The 17561-nt window shown below is 40.8% G+C and overlaps 1 protein-coding gene across 1 annotated transcript in view; it reads left to right on the forward strand.

The window, feature by feature from the left end:
• TMEM94 (transmembrane protein 94) overlaps positions 1 to 17561 on the forward strand; it is a 93696-nt gene that overhangs the window by 54953 nt on the left and 21182 nt on the right. Inside the window, exons 11-19 of the mRNA XM_081318584.1 lie at positions 829 to 885; positions 3493 to 3597; positions 4366 to 4530; positions 6409 to 6621; positions 8710 to 9025; positions 11492 to 11665; positions 13106 to 13208; positions 15017 to 15234; positions 16638 to 16819. Coding sequence (XP_081174710.1) covers positions 829 to 885; positions 3493 to 3597; positions 4366 to 4530; positions 6409 to 6621; positions 8710 to 9025; positions 11492 to 11665; positions 13106 to 13208; positions 15017 to 15234; positions 16638 to 16819 — 1533 coding nt within the window. The remainder of the gene's footprint in view (positions 1 to 828; positions 886 to 3492; positions 3598 to 4365; positions 4531 to 6408; positions 6622 to 8709; positions 9026 to 11491; positions 11666 to 13105; positions 13209 to 15016; positions 15235 to 16637; positions 16820 to 17561) is intronic.

Consider the following 17561-nt stretch of genomic DNA (forward strand, 5'->3'; position numbering starts at 1 on the left):
GATCTCCTTATTTTCCTCTTCCTTTCTCCAGCCTCTCCATGTTTGCTCCAGTGCTTGTATTCTTGGTGTTTCCCTTCTCCATTCCAGAGTCCAGAAATTTTGCCTCTTTGGGCAATATGCTTACGTCCCAAATGTAGACTTGTATCATTGCTTTTTGCCAGCTTACTGTAATTGAATTTTTTGCCACTTCTGCTTTGACTTAAAAGTAGCACTGTCTCTTGAAGCACTTTACCACCAAAATCATCTAGCACAATTACATGCTTCTGTCCTCTTGGTTTCTATAGCTCTTTTCCTTTCCATGCTTTCCCTTTGTCTGGGGGTTGGAATTAGGCTCTTTTTTTTCCCCTCCCAGCCTGCATGTTTCTGCTGCTTCTCCCCGTCTCTTTAATTTTGCCTTCAACTTTCCTCACTGGTTTCCTCTCGCAAGTCTTCTTCTGAATCGCTTTCTACTTGATGCTGCTCCTTCCGTTCCACCTTGCACTTATTTGGATTACCTTTGCTCATTTTTAATGTAGTAATGTGTTTCCTTTTAACCAAAAGCTATTTTGAATTTTAATATTAGTCCCAAGATTAAGTTCCTGTGACACTCAGGATCTTTTTCATGGTCAAAAAGAAGACTGGTTTTTTTTTGGGGGGGGGGGGGCTTTTTCCCCTCAGTTTGTAAAGGAATATCTGAGGCAGCATACTTTTCATGTGGAGCTTATCCTACAGAGATCCCTTTTTCATTCATGTGTCCTAGTGGTAACAAGTATATTCAGAAGGATTTTCTTCATGTATCCCTTACAAATATCTTGATAGTAACCTGTTTTGTTTTATTTTTTGCTGCAGCTGGCTAAGTTCTCAGAAGACACACTCAGTAGCTACACAGAGATGGTATCTTCCCAGGTACTATTTTATTGACCACTCTTGCATCCTGTTCTGTGTTCTTCTGTGCAGTCCATCCTTTCTTGTTGCAAAATGCTTGGACTCTTCTTTGTATCTTTGTATCTTTGGCTTGTTGGCACTTTCATTTTGCTAAACTGGTGATGGTCGGCACGCTTACTGCACACCTTTTCTATATGCTCTTCCGCTGTAGTGGATGTCTACAGTATACCAGTTTTATCTGATTTTTGAGAACAAAAGGACATTTGAATTAAGCCTGTGGAATTTTTCAAAAGTTTATTTTAAGGAAGCACATAATTCACATTGCTTGTCTTGCTGAGTGAAAATAACTGACAGATGGTCCAAGGGACTGGAAAAAGCATCCTAAGAATTCAGGCTGCATACTCTATATCTGTGTGTCAGAATCAGATTTAGGAAAGTTAAGTATGAGAAACTGTGTATTTTTAAGAGATTAAATGGAACAAATGGGTGGTAGAGTTTCTAAGTTTATCCAGGTAGTCTGTATGTAATATTACAATCTGATTGATGGGAACCAAACCCCTATCATTTATTACATCAACCTCTTTAATTGTTCTTTCTTAGATGTTTGGGTTGTATCTAAACTGAGAAAACAGAATATGCTTTTCCATTATCTGCAAAATCAAGAAACATTTCATTGGTGGAACTTGTTGCTTTCTTTTATCTAAATTAAGAAGCAGTGGGGATTGCCGATTGAATTCAGTAATGATTGCATAAGAAATGGTAGTATTAGTGGGCAAATTTTCTGTGGTATCTATTCAGGTGGGTTATGATGAACTGGTGTCTAATTTTTTTAGTGCTTTGAAGCAATCCCTTGCATTCTGAAACAATACTGCGGAGAGGGAGGGAGGGGGAGGGGGAGAGAGAGAGAGAGAAAGAAATTTGAGTAAGCTCCTGTCAGCTCTGATGGGCCCCTATTCAGTGTAGCATTTCTTTTCCCATGTTCAGTTTTTTTTAAAGAAATGTAGCTAACTTAACTAAATGTTTCTTCCATTTTTCTGTGTCACATGAAGATAGACTAAAGAAACTTTGCATATTTAGCTTTGAGAAAAAAATGACTGAGGAAGACATATGACAGCACTTTCAAATATCTGAAGAGATGTCTCAGAGAAGAAGGTCAAAACCTGTTCCTTATTGTTCCAAAGTTGAGGACAAGGAAGGTGGATTCAAATTGAATTTTAGCAAAAGAACCCCTATTTAATCGTAAGAGCAGTTTGACAGTGGAAGCAAGGGAGGTAATGGGCTCCTGTTTGTTTGTTCTCTTCATGTGGAGGCTGGCTATTCTTCTCTTGTGGATGCTCAAGTTTGGATTCCAGCGTGGAGCATAGGTTGAAACTTAATGGGCTAAATAATCTTTTCCAATTCTATATTTTGTTTTCCTGGGCTCCAAGATCACTGCAGATGGGGACTGTAGCCAAGAATTTAAAAGACGTTTGCTCCTGGGAAGGAAAGCCATGGCAAATCTAGACAGCACACTAAAAAGCAGAGACATCACCCTGTCAACAAAAGTGCGTATAGTCAAGGCTATGGTCTTCCCAGTTGCAATGTATCGCTGTGAAAGTTGGACCATAAAAAAGGCTGAGCGCCAAAGAATTGAGGACTTTGAACTATGGTGCTGGAGAAGACTCCTGCGAGTCCCTTGGACTGCAAGGCGATCAAACCGGTCAGTCCTAGAGGAGATCAACCCTGACTGCTCTTTAGAAGGCCAGATCCTGAAGCTAAAACTCAAATACTTTGGCCACCTAATGAGAAGGAAGGACTCACTGGAGAAGAGCCTAATGCTGGGAAAGATTGAGGGCAATAGAAGAAGGGGACGACAGAGAATGAGGTGGCTGGATGGAGTCACTGAAGCAGTAGGCGTGAGCTTAAATGGACTCCAGAAGATGATAGAGGACAGGAAGGCCTGGAGGAATGTTGTCCATAGGGTCGCGATGAGTCGGACACGACTTCGCAGCTAACAACAACAACAACAAAATTCTAAATGGAATTCTAGCCATGTATAGGTGGACAGTGGAATCCTAGCCATAATTGTAACCATATGAATCCCACTGCACTAGACCCAAGACCTGTTTGTTCACCATCTGTTTTCCACATATTTTTAACAAAATTTACATAATAGAGGATGATGTATCTATGTTTTTAAAAAATATCTCAGATTGAACAATTCCCTCAGAATTGCTCCACAAAGGTGAAATTCAACATTCTGCTAGCACTTACTTTTTTTAGATATGTATTTGTCAAAAATCAATAGTTTTTAGATCTATATTCTTAAACAAGAAATTAAAATAACAGAAAGAAAAGAAAGAAAGAAAGACAAAAAGAGCAGAAGGAAAGAAAGAACAAAAAAAACCCCCTCTGAATCATCCTACTTCCTGTACATATTTCAAGTCCGACATTCCCTACAAGCTTTGTCATGCACTGGAGATCTAATTTATACACAGGTTGCTATACTTAGTTCCTGTGGAAATGTTAAACTGTCACTTGCTACCAATCCTGTCTTTCTGGAAATAACCATGTTCCTATATGAAGTCTTTTTGAACTTGTCATTCTTCCGCATTTAGTTGACTCCAGTTGTTGTGGCTTTTTTGGTAGGAAATGTTACGGTGTATCTGGAGCCACTTCCTGCAAGTTCTGAAGGGCAAATCACCAACACTCACCTTCACCTCTAGTCTGCTTCACAGTTTGGGATCTGTCACAGTAAGTCTGTTTGCAAGAAGAGTTGCAAAAATGAGCATAGAGTGTTCCCTGCCATGTGGCTCGTTGGCTAGTTTCCTTTATGGTTCCAACAGTTCTTCTAAAATCTATCTGAACGTGTTGGCTAGATATTGATGAGATAATGGTTCAGAAATGTGATCATTTTGATTTTAGATTGAGGACCCCCAAGATATCAAGTTGCTATTGATTGGCAAACTCTTTTATCTTGGCTGGACTGATGGTAGTCTCTTCTACATCAAAAAAATTTAATAAAGTTGAGGTTTCTAGTTTTAAATCAATAAACTACAAATGAGCAGTAGGCATGCACTTGTCCTTTTCAGCTTTTAGAACATTAACATTTAATTTTACTAAAAATCTATTATTGGGCCTTACTTTCTACCTATTTTTCACAGGAGTCTTCACTCCTAAACATGAAATGTAATAGAAGATGGCTAAAGAGTTATAAAGGATACTACACACTGCCAATTGTCATTCCTTTTGGCCTCAGCTGATCTCTCACTGAGCTAGGACTGTACTTTGTCATCTCCTTACTTAGCTTTACAGTATTTTATGGCATCTGCACATATCTCTGCATTCAGGAAATATAAAAAAGGCTTGAGAGATTGAAGGTTGCTTGGAAATGGCCTTTTGTCTTGCATTATGTTTAAAAGATGGAACATTGTGTCTGGCTCACTGATACAGACATAGCCTTGCCCAATAGTTTATTGTATATCTCTGGGGTTTTGTCAGGTGTCTTGGGCTTGCTTTTAGGTGCTCTGCTGTGTGGATAAGCAAGGAATTCTGTCCTGGCCTAACCCCAGTCCAGAGACGGTTTTGTTCTTTAGTGGCAAAGTGGAACCTCCTCACAGCAGCCATGAAGATCTGACAGACGAACTCTCCACACGCTCCTTCTGCCACCCAGAGATGGATGAAGAGGTGAGGGTTGGGTTCATAAAGGATACTTCGTTAGGTCTTGGTCTTCCTGACTTGTTTCATTTGCAAGGTAAAGGCAATTAAATACTGCAGATGCATGTTCACATTCTGCAGCTAAATTATAGCAATCAAATACCTTAGGAAACTTATTCTCTCTTCCAGCTAGCCCACATAAGCAATCTAGATTATTTATTTATACAACAGTGACAGCTCATATTTGTGTAAATTTGTTGTGACTACTGCCTGTGGATGGCCTTCGGTTAGGCCGAAACAGGAAATAAAGATTTGTCCCATGTTTGGGGCCTAGCAAGGTAATCTAAATAGTTAACAAGCATTTAACACATATCTCCCTTGCTTCTCAGCTAACAAAGTGAGATAGAGCTTGTGGCCTAGAGGTTAAAACAACTGCCTAATGTGCAATCAGCCCAGGTTCGAATCTCAGAAGGGTGTGGCTAACTGATGAAAACAAATAAGTTTGAAATGCATATCAGTCTCCCTTTAATTCTTTGTCAGCAATCTAAAATTTACACAAATATGAGCTGTCACTGTTGTGACTACTGCCTGTGGATGGCCTTCGGTTAGGCCGAAACAGGAAATAAAGATTTGTCCCATGTTTGGGGCCTAGCAAGGTAATCTAAATAGTTAACAAGCATTTAACATATATATATATATAAGAAGCACAAATCAATGTGCTTAGCAATAGCCTTCATTCTATGTATTGCCTGCTTATTAGGGCTTTCAGGGGCCCCCAATATATAAAGTATATTCTGTACAAACCATAAATGTATACAAAGTAAGTTCCTATTCACGTAGTTAGTAATGATATCATATTCCTACCTCTGTCAAATTCAACAGGAATTAGGAGAGAATTTGAGATTTAAAGATTAATTAAATTTATCAGGCATTTATTTTGTTTTTTGAGTATGATTATAGTTCAAAAGAACCCAAAAGCATATACTTTGCAGGTGGTTGTTGAGGGAATAAGAATTAAAAATTCTGCTCTAAGTAACACTTATTTTTCCTGAAAACACTGATCATGAACTTGAACAGGAATTTCATTTGGAAGGATTATGAAATGAGCCTTCCTTTGACATGAGATTATTAAGTAATATACCATGTATACTCATGTATAACCCCTCCTGTGAATAATCCAACTTTGGAACATTTAGCCAAGATACCATGAAAAAATAAGCTGTGGATAAGTCAACCTTGCATTTTTCATGGTATTTTGGTTAAAAATGTGAGGGTCTGCTTATCTGTGGATGGGCTTATATATGCATACATATGGGAAATAGAGGTACATTTAGAAACTATTGCCATAGGTACTTGCAGGTTAGCCCATCCTCAGATAAGTGGAACCTGATTTTTTTTCAACCGTAATCCTTAAGTTATTAAGGATCATAAAAAGAGTAAAAGTGAATACTAACTACAAAAAAAACCCCAAACAGCAAAATACAAAAGACAAAAAGTGTGAAAAAGAGAAAACATCAAGAACAAAAGATAACTTTCCCCTTCATCCAAACAAGCAAAAACAATTTTAACAGCTTATTGCCATCTCTAAATGCAACATAAACTCTCTGCTCCACCTAGCTCCTCTCTTAATAAAACAAAAATCCAAATGCTTCATTGACCGTTCTTTGTGAATGAAAGTCAAATAAGAACAACCAGTTGTAGGGCTTCACTTAACAACTGTGGCAAGAAAGGTGATAAAATATGGGCAAAAGTCACTTAACAAATGTCTCGCTTAGCGACATAAATTTGGGGGCTCAATTGTATGTCAAGGACTACCTGTACTCAGCTTATTCATAAATACCTACGTTAGTCCTTGTTTCCTCTTGCAGGGTTTTTCTGCTTACCTCTTTTGTTTATGCTGTGTTACAGCCCCATGAAAGGGATGCTTTGCTCTCAGGGCCCTTGTCGGATGTGGTTCGCATCAGCAACGAGCAAGACAGGGCTGAGTGGTCCACCAGCAATACTCCCAAGTCTTCTGATCCTCAGATTCATAAGAAACCAGCAGGCCGCAGCAAGCACCCTTCGGGATCTAATGTGAGCTTCAGCAAAGACATTGAAGGAGGAGACGAGGAGCCAACTCAGGTAATGAAGGATGGGTCACTTCTGGCCCATTGTCTTCCTTTCATGCAGGAGACAATGCCAATATGGGTATCTGCAGAGCAGTGATCTTCATACCTAGCTGAAGAAATTCTGGGCATTGAAATTCACACATCTTAAAGCTGCCAACTTTGAGAAGCATCAATCTAAAGCAGGGGTGTCAAACTCAATTTCATTGAGGGCTGCATCAGCATTGCGGTTGCCCTCAGGGGGCCGGGTGGGTGTGGCCTGGGTGGGTGTGGCCTACTGGGTGGGTGTGGCTAGAGTGCGTATGGCCTACTGGGTGGGCGTGACCAGCTCTACATCGTTCACCTCAAGGGTGCCTATGGGGGCCTGGGCAGGAGTGGGACAGATCTGAGGGTCTCTGGCAGGAGGAGGGTCTCTGGGCCAGGGCCAAGGCAGTGGGGGCCGTTCCCTCACTGTTTCCAGGATGGCTTCGCGGGCCACATGAAACCACTTCGCGGGCCGGATCTGGCCCCCGGGCCTTGTGTTTGACATGTCTGATCTAAAGGAAGCGGGGTTACCAATATGAGTACTGCCCTCCTTACTCCACGTTAAAATTACTTGTGTGAGAGGAGATTTCCATCATAAAGTACAAGACAATAGATTATGAGGGCTTTGGGATTTGAGACTGAGGTGTGTAACAGAAGACAAAGAAAAGACCTGGGAACTATTTAGGAACTCCAGTCTTAGAAGAAGCTTTAAAATCAGAAAGAACATGGTGAGCATCCTTAAAAAGGTTTCGGGGGAACTGTTTACTTGGGTTGTGCATACTTCAAAAAAATTTTCGGAAATGCTTCAGCATGTGTGAGTATACCATTCCTCTGCAGTCATTATAGCAACCACCTTTTTTTGTTCAGCATCTCTGATAAGATGTCCCGTTGAAGCAGGGTTCTTCAACCTTGGCCCTTTTATGATTTGTGGACTTCAACTCCCAGAATTCCTCAGCCAGCGTGTCATAAAAGGGCCAAGTTTGAAGACCCTTGCATTAAAGGAACTGGATTTTCTTTTTCCTGCCTGTTTAAAAGCCTGAAGGCATAGAAAAATGCTTTGCTTGCATGGAATCTGAAGCACTTCTGAATTGCGTTTGCACAACCTTTCCGTTTGTGATTGGTGGTCATTTTAGTTAACTTCAACTATGTGACTCTCAGTTAAGGTTTCTTAAGTAATAGATAGACTGCATTTCCTGGATTCTCTAATTTTCTCTCATATAGAAAACCATAAATATGAAAGCTTAACCCACGGAAGCAATACTTTCATGTTCAGCTTCACAGACCAGAGGAGGAGAGCACAGCTACTCTTACGTGTCCTATTATTTTCACAGTAGTTGCTACTCAGCCATGACCAGTAAACAGCTGAAAAATCAAATAAGAACTGGTTTGTTCAGTTGGTTAAACAACGCTATCTGCCATTTGTCCTTTTTCTTTAAAATCCAATCAGAAAGAGCTTTCTTCAGGCTCTTGAGGCCATTTCTCATATGTCTTTTGACTTTATGTCCTGCCTTTATTCTCTAGAGACTTGTGACATCAACAGAACTCTGGAGAATGAAAGAATGACCACGTCTAAAAACCACGCAAACTGAAAAGAGTCAAACTGACCCCTCGAATTTTAGTTTCAGGGTTTTTTTGCCTGTAATTTTCACTATCATCCAATCCTCTGACTGTTTACTCTAAATCTGAGTCTTGCTTTCTAATATGAAAAAGTAATATTATTCTGGGACCTCAATAATGAAATGGAAGAGCCTTAATGGTCATGAGTAACCTACTATTAGAAACCTCAAGACTAACCGATGCATATTTATAAGGCAGGGATGGGCAAACTATGGTTGCTTCACGAGCTGGGGGCTTCAGTTCCAGGAATTCCTGAGCCAGCATTGTTAGTTTAGGAAATCTGGGAGTTGAAGTCCACAGATCATAAAATTGCCACGCTTGCCCACGTCTGATATGAGGGAAGGAGTGGCTGGCATCTTCTCTATCACTGTAGCCATTTAGCTCTAATATTGATTTGGGATGAGATACCCATTTTTAAAAATCCTGTTAGAATTGATCAAGCCTGTCTTTATTACTGGCCTAGGTGGAAGGTGACATTGAGGGACTGGCCTGTGAGGCTGAAGACTTTGTCTGCGATTACCATTTGGAAATGCTTAGCCTGTCTCAAGATCAGCAGAACCCTTCCTGCATCCAGTTTGATGATTCCAACTGGCAAATGCACTTAACCTCTCTGAAGCCCCTGGGTCTGAACGTGCTGCTCAATCTGTGCAACGCAAGTGTGACAGAACCCCTCTGCCGCTTCTCTGACCACTTGTGTAACCTCGCCTTGCAAGAGACACATCATGCTGTCTTGCCGGTTCACATACCGTGGGGGCTTTGTGAACTTGCCAGACTAATAGGTATGAAGCAGGTGATAAAATATCTCCCTGGTTTTAAAGAAGAAGTCACAAAGTTTTCATAGCTTTCTTGTTAGCAGAAATCTCCATGGACATTAGTGGAGGAGATGTGGGACAACTGAGACATAGCATATCTTTTTTAATGCTCTTAAAGTAGGGATTTTGAAACTGAACCTTAGAGGGGTTCAGTTTCATCAAAATGGATTCCATCAAAACTTGATGGTGTTCCTTGAGAGACCAAAGGCGGATTTAAAAAGTCCACTTAAAGAAACGTATTTATTTCTATCAACAGAATTTTGCTTCTTGATCAGCATTTCTGGGATTTTTAAAAAAACTATACCAGGCTCTGTGGCCTGAAAAACAAAATCTCTAGCCTTTGATTTTTTTAAACATGTTTAACAATTCTGGAAACATGTATAGGGAGAAAGTTCCATTTGGTTTGGCTTGTTAAATTCCAAAAGAAAATGGTGTTTACAGTCAGTCCTCGACTTATGACCACAATTGAACACAAGGTTGTTATTGCTAAGTAAGGCAGTTGTTAAGTGAGTTTTGCCCGATTTTACAACCTTTTTGCCACAGTTGTTAAGCAAATCACTGCAGTTATTAAATGAAACATGCTTTCCTTAAGCAAATATGACTCCCCCTCTTGACTTTGCTTGTCAGAAGCCAGCTGGGAAGTCTACAAATGATGATCACATGACCCCATGACAGTACAACTGTCATAAACACATGCCAGTTGCCCAGTGCCCAAATTTTGTTCACATGGTCATGGGGATGTTTCAACAGTCATAGGTATGAAAACCAGTCATAGGTCACTTTTTTGATGCCATTGTAACTTCGAGCGGTCACTAAACGAATAATTGGACTACCTATGTTAGAGAAGAAAATAGAACGACTGTGACTGGGTGCACACATTATCCTAGGCCACAGGTCTGCAACCCGCGGCTCCAGAGCCGCATGCGGCTCTTTCAGCCGTCTCCTGCGGCTCCCAGTCCTCTGCCATGTGCAGTCCAAAAAAAAAAGTGGGACTAAAAAAGTTCAACCAATCAATTCAAATATGCAGGTGCATATCTCGCCTTGGCTCCACTCTTCAGTCAAACCCTGTTCTGCGCATGCGCGCATGTATGCGCATGCGCACACAGTTTTTGCGGCTCCCAGTTTTTCCTTTTCTGAGGGAACCGGTTCCGAGTGGCTCTCATTGTTTCAGGTTGCTGACCCCTGTCCTAGGCCATAGTGTAATTTGGTTTCATAAATTCATCAACTGTTTTATGAGTTGGCATGATGTACAACCCCAGCCAGTTTTTATTTAAAGCACAGGTAGTCCTTGAGTTATGACCACAACTAAGCCCAAAATTTATGTTGCTAAAGTGAAATATTTGTTAAGTGAGTTTGCCCCATTTTACGATTTTTCTTGCCAGAGTTGTTAAGTGAATCATTGCATTTGTTAAATTAGTAACATGGTTGTTAAATGAATCTGGCTTCCCCATTGACTTTGCTTGTCAGAAGGTCGCAAAAGCTGATCGCATGACCCCAGGACATGGCAACCGTCATCAACATGAACCAGTTGCCAAGCATCTGAATTTTGATCACGTGACCATGGGGATGCTGCAATGGTCGTAAGTGTGAAAAACAGTCATAAGTCACTTTTTTCAGTGCTGTTGTAACTTTGAATGGTCACTAAATGGTTATATGTCGAGGACTACCTGTACGTGTGAACTAAGTCTGCACAAACAATTAGTAGACTTTTGACTACACAAGTATTATATCTACAGTTATCAACTTTAACATGTAGTTTACAGAGCCAGTGGCGAATGCTGGCTAATACTGATTTAGGGATTGACTATATCAAAGATAGGCAACTCTTATTTTAGCCTTCAAAGAATATTACTGAGATTCAGAAGGTAAACTGTCTGATTTCTAATTCTTCATTGCTTTAATCAAGAGATAGCTGAAGTGGCTGGACAAAAGAGGATTAGGTCCTCCTATAAACTTTTCCGTTTCCCCTAATCGGTTTAAGCCTTCAACATCCACCCATACCAGAACTGTGTAATAATACACCTTCTCCACCTCTGACAATTCATAAGCTACTCTCTTTTGTATAGTTATCACGTTTTAAGAAAGCCTTTTATAAGGCTGCAAATTTAATTAATTGTAGGTCTCCAGGGTAAGATCGGTCACTCACAGAATCATTCTGTTGTGATGCAATGCTTGACCCCCATCTCTGTTTTTAAGGGCAATTTCACATGGTGGTGTGTCTGCTTTGACACCCAGTGTTTCATTTTGGACTGCAAAATAGGCAATAGGAAAGAAGATGGTGGAGGTATTTAATCAGCAGGAGCTGCTATCTGGACGATGGCGCTGGCCAGATGGGAATGGCACGCGAGTGAGGAGAGCTGCGGCGTATTTTCCGTGATCTGGGTAATCTTTCCTGTGGTGATCTCCTTTTCCACTGACGGTTTTCATTCCTAGGGTTTACACCTGGTGCCAAAGAGCTTTTCAAGCAGGAGAACTACATGGCCCTTTACCGTCTGCCTTCCGATGAGATGGTGAAAGAAGTGATGCTTGGGAAGCTCTCCTTCGTCACCAAGAGGAGGCCGCCTTTGAGTCACATGATCAGCCTTTTTGTGAAAGACACCACAACCAGTAAGACTGTGAAACTGAGAACTGCTGTGTCCGGCCTCTGGGATTTCAATGTGACAGGCAGCCTCTGTAGTTAATTCAAAGATTTAAGGTGTCCGCTTGGATTTATGGCAAAATGCCAGGAGGAAGAAACATTGCTATTCCAGTCACATCACAAAATGAAGATTAACTAACTTTTCTTGACTGATGCTTTAAGATGCAAGTTAGGGGTCCTGGGTGTAATTCCAGCCGAGAACTAGAATATTAGGATTTTTCCAAATATCCCACTTCAGTTTATTTTCCGTTAGTTCCGTTTGCCTTTTATTTTAAAGAATTGAGTATATATTCCACACTTGCCCAGACGGTATGTAAGCTCTGTAAAAAGCTAAACAGGTTTGGAAAGCAGAATTGATTTTTATTACAATTATTTTAATGCTTAAAAGCTAGTTGGACTTAACAACTACTATATTAAAAACAGTGCATTTTGATTACCTTCCAGCATCACCAAGGGACAGTTCTGTAACCTCTTGGCACAGTGCAGCTGTATTGGAACAGCAAATCCAGAATTTCCTGCCAGCAGAGCTGTGCTGGCTAAGAATTGTAGTCTGGTTGCAGCTAAAGGCCCCATGCTGGGAATGGCTGGTTTCTGGAGGAAGGCAGGGAACAATAGGATTTCCAATTAAAATGAATCTTCTTTTTCAATACACCAGTGTGTTAAGAAATGAGGACATCTTTGCCCTGTTTTTCTTTATTATTTTTTTATTGCTTTTTGATTAATAAAAAAGCGCTTTAACAAAAAAAGTAAAATATAACAAAACAAAAAGCACAGTGTGACAAAGCCTTTTAACAGTAAACTATGACAGTTCTATATACTTATCTAATGCAAATGTTATTCAAGTACATGTATCTATTTCTAATACAAAGCTTTGCCCTGCTTTGAGACCCAATACTGGGAAGAGATAGGACAGATGAGGGATGACTATCGGTCCCAGGGGGCAGCCATTATTTGCCATAGAGGTATCCTGTATCTGGCACTGAACAGGTTAGAGGTTTTGCCTCAAGGGAATATTGCCTATAGATGAGATACACATTTTATTGTATATTGCATATACAATTATTGTATATTGCATATATATATTGCATAAGTCCCTGAGTGTGGAAAAAATGATGGGCACTTTGTCAGTAGCACTAACATAACGCGAGTCAGCATAAGGAAACAAAACATAATTGTCCAGGAAAGCTGGGGTTGCCCTGCTGTGGCTCCTGACAGGCTGGGAATCTCCTGTGATAATCAGATGACAGACAGTGGGTTATTTTTAGGGCCTGTTCTGTTCAGTCACCACCATGTTGTCCTTTTGTTCAGTGCAAGAAGATGCTTGTGGTTGATGTGAAAGCTGTAAAATAAATGAGCCTGTCAGCAAGCCACCTTCAGGCTTGCTATGTAGGTCCAATTTTCTCTCCTAGGCACAGAGCAGATGCTTTCCCACGGGACTGCTGACATCATCCTGGAGGCTTGCACAGATTTCTGGGATGGCTCGGATATCTACCCGCTTTCTGGTTCTGACAGGTAGACAGACTGCTCTCTAGGCCTATCAGAGACACTGGCTTTGTAATACAGGTTGCTGGAGCAATGGCTTCTTGGGATGAATGTTTGGCGCCAGGGATTTTTCCCCTCACTCTGAAGAGTACTCATGGCGTCGTCAAACAGGTCCTGCTTCCAGAGCTCAATTTCCCTACTGAGGAAAATATATTTATTTAGAAGAAACCATCTCCCTTACAGAGGAACTCTGGGTGGTGTACAAATAAAATGTTAAAAAATAAAAATGGAATATAAAAAGATAAAATAAAATAGAGGCAAGGATAGTTAAAACTCAACACTAGTGTCCTGGCGACTCAGTGGTTAAGTGCAGTATTGCAGGCAAGCTCTGCCCACAGCCTGGAGTTCGATCCTGACTGGGATCAAGGTTGACTCAGATTTCCATCCTTCTGAGGTCAGTAAATTGAGGACCCAGATTGTTGGAGTTAATGTGCAAATAATGCTTCAACATTGTAAACTGCCCAGAGAGTGCTGTAAAGGGCTATGGGGCAGTATATGACTAAATACTATTGTTATATTAAAACATTTATTAAAAGGTAGGCGGAGGGCCTTCAGGGTGCTAACCGGCCCCACAGCTGCATCTCCTCTGTGAGCCCCAAGCAAGATGGCAGAGCCTGGTCTTTAGACATTGTTGAAAAGTGAGAAGAGTGGTGGGCCCACCTCATCTCTGCAAGGTGGGGGAGAATGTTCCAAAGGGGACACAAAAATTTATACCTATGTTTTATCAAAAACCTGTTGGCAATATTGTAGAACTATGACTGATTATGCATGTAAAGAGTACCTCTAATGTTAGGGAGAGGGCTGCCTCTGAACGCCTCTGAATTTTATATGCTGTCCGGATCTGCATTTTTTGCAGCTTGTCAGTCCACACTCATCAATGGAGGTTGAATTGTCTTGTCAAGCACCCTTATTGTGACCTCTCTGGAGCTAAGCTGTTTTTTTACAGTCTTTTCTAGTATTTCAGACTGCAACTTTAAAAGCCCAAATGCCCATTTATAGAAGGCCAGCAACAACAAAAACAATTGCATGATGATGATAATGGTGCTCATCATCATTATCATCATTATTATACTTTTATTCCACCCACCCACCCCCCTCTCTCTCTTTCTCTCTCACTGTCTTCCTCTCTGCAGGAGGAATGTTTTTTTATAGCAACAGCCCTGTGAGATGGCTGAGAGAGACTGGTCCAAAGTCAGCTAGCTGGCTTTCATGCCTACAGTGGGATTAGAACTCACCACCTCCTGGTTTCTAGGCCAGCACCTTGATCACTAGGCCAAACCTCATTAATTAACTGTAGCTCCTCCCAGGATGTTCCATTCCACCCAAGAAAGCAGAACTCTTGAAACAGACATTTTCACAAAAGGAACTTTTAGTAGGAGTTAGTGACAGTAGGGAAGTCATCCCGCCCCCCGCCAGCAGATTGGCAAGCCCCAGACAAGAGCACATATCCAGGGAAAACAAGGATTTGGGGACCTGACACCAATTCTTTTACACACACACACACACACACACACACACACACACACACACACACACACACACTTTTTTATTCTCCCTTCCAGCAGCCTGACAGCATTTTCATTCCTCACTAGGCTGTTTTAATTTCCTTGACCCCAAAACTATTAAAAGGGTGAGACTGAAGTAATATTTTTCAAGGGAATCCAGTATTTCATCCATTGCTAATGTAAACACAAGGGTTTCTTATGCAACAACTAACAACAACAAAAGTGATTTAGGGTGAATTTTTTTCTAAGGGCTTTTGTCTTCTGTTTTCTCAGGAAGAAAGTGCTGGATTTCTACCAGCGTGCCTGCCTTTCGGGTTATTGTTCTGCCTTCTCCTACAAGCCCATGCACTGTGCCTTGTCTTCCCTCCTGAATGGCAAATGCATAGAACTGGTGCAGGTTCCTGGGCAAAATGCCATCTTCACCTCTTGTGATCTTCCAGGGACCATACCTATCAAGCAAAGCAGCCGCAGAAATAGCTGGAGCTCAGATGGTATGTGCTTCACCACCATAGTTGGGATTTGATGCAGAAAGAGAAGCTGATCTAGATTCACCATAGCTTTTAAAAGATGTTGCAGGGAGGAAAAGAGTAGAGTAGAGTAGAGTAGAGTAGAGTAGAGTAGAGTAGAGTAGAGTAGAGTAGAATAGAATAGAATAGAATAGAATAGAATAGAATAGAATAGAATAGAATAGAATAGAATAGAATAGAATAGAATAGAATAGAATAGAATAGAATAGAATAGAATAGAATAGAGCTGGAAGGGATCTTGGAGGTCTTCTAGTCCAGCCCCTGCTCAAGCAGGAAACCCTATACCATTTCAGACAAATGGCTGTCCAATCTCTTCTTTAAAACTTCCAGTGTGGGAGCATTCCCAACTTCTGGAGGCAGGTTGTTCCACTGATTTGAGGGGAATGATGCAATTTAAAAATACAGACAGAGTCAGGTGATTGTCACCTTCAATTACAGTGTTTTTTTTTACAAAATGTCAGTCAAAGTGCTCTTAATGGTAAATGCAAAATTACTTGGGCTGCAAAAGATATTGTCTCATTGAGAATTCTCTGTTTAAATAAAGTTTATTTCTTATAAGAAGGCACTGTAATTGCACAAAGATCTCATTACTCTTGGATTCATTTTTCCCCCTGGTTCAAGGTCCTTTCCTGGTCACCCTCTGCTCTGGCAGTTGTGAAAGAATTCTGCTTACCTAAACTCTTGATGTGTGCTTTTTTTAATAATACTTTTATTGAAATTTAAAAATATAAAGATAAAGGCTAATATAGACTAAGGGAAATATAAAAAAAAGAAAAAGTGCTAAGAGGGGGGAAAAAACCTTGATGTTTGGACAAGCTGCCCTGTCATCGGAAAAAAGGATTAATTTGATCCAGCCTCAGTCTTGCTGCTTTAGCTTGGCAAGTTCCTCAAGGATCTTCTTTTTAGCTGATTGTAAAGAACTAATTTAGACATCCCAGTTAGCACAAGAGAAGAAAAGTGGAATAACAGTGATCTCTTCCAAGTCCAGTTCCCTTACTTTCTGCCGATGGGGCTATTTGCTAAAAAGCTATTGATCGTCCAAACCTTGCCCCTAGCTTTTAAAAATGTTCTGGGATTTGGGTGTTCTGTTGATACCTTTGCACATACCTTTTCGGTCACTAGTTTTTTTATAACTGATTAGCCTTTTTTTTTTCTTCTTCCTTTTTCTTTCCCTCTTTCACTGCACACGTGTACGTGTTGCACTGGGATCTTTTGGTCGTGGCTGATCATACTTCCTTCTTGATCCTTTGACTGGATGCCTTGGATGTTCTCTGGTGACTGTCCCTGTCTCGGCCTGCCTTCTCGGCTGCATGTATCTCCGTGGCGTATCTGCCGCTGTGCATTTGCTTTTGTTCGCATGCCCAAAGAAGGGATCGGGGAAGTGATGGAGAAGGAGGACTGTATCCAGGCTTTGAGTGGCCAGATCTTCATGGGCATGGTCTCCTCCCAGTATCAGGCCCGATCAGATGTCGTCCGCCTCATTGAGGGACTAGTCAATGCTTGCATTCGTTTTGTCTATTTCTCCCTGGAAGATGAGCTGAAGAGTAAGGTAAGCAATTTCTTTGCTTTTTACGTCACTTTTTAGCATGCATTCCTCCTGTGGCAGCCAGGTCAAGGACCCAGTGGTCCTGTTCATCCTGGGACTGATTCTGAACGAATGTTACCCTTTTTTCTTCCTTTGATATGTTTATTGTATGTTAGCATTGATAGTCTTCGTGATAGCTAATCTTTTTAAATTTGAAATACTTTCTCCTCCCACTTCTTTTTCCTATAAATACCACAATTGATAATTTAGTAATGGAATTGTTAGCAAAATGAAAATTGTTGTGCAAAGTGCTTCTTGAGTTATCAAGAACCTGCACAGGCAAAAGCGTACTGAGAATAGTAAGAGTCACACAGTAACCACACAGATACACTGAGTTGTGATAACCAGAAAAATACTTTACTAGTAGGTGTAAAAACAAAAACACAATCCGAATAAACAGTCCAGGTCATACACAGATAAGCAACAGCAACAGTCCAGGGAGTATCCAAAATACAATGTCTGAAGGTCAAGTACACAGTTTCTAAGGTTTAACACAGTAGTAAACCAAAAGCAAAAACAATGAGAGCAAAGAGAGAGAGAGAGAGAAGCCATGTTCCTAGCTCCCTCTTATGGCCGTTGGAAAAACTTACACACCCATTGGCCAATTAGCACCTTAAAGTTATAACATCATGGTTTATATATTTCCAACCCAACCAGGTAGGCTATAACCATATGCCTAACAGGAATGTTGTTCAGTTTGTGATCA

The sequence above is a fragment of the Vipera berus genome, assembly GCF_964194415.1.
Source record: "Vipera berus genome assembly, chromosome: 2".
Lineage (NCBI taxonomy): Eukaryota > Metazoa > Chordata > Lepidosauria > Squamata > Viperidae > Vipera > Vipera berus.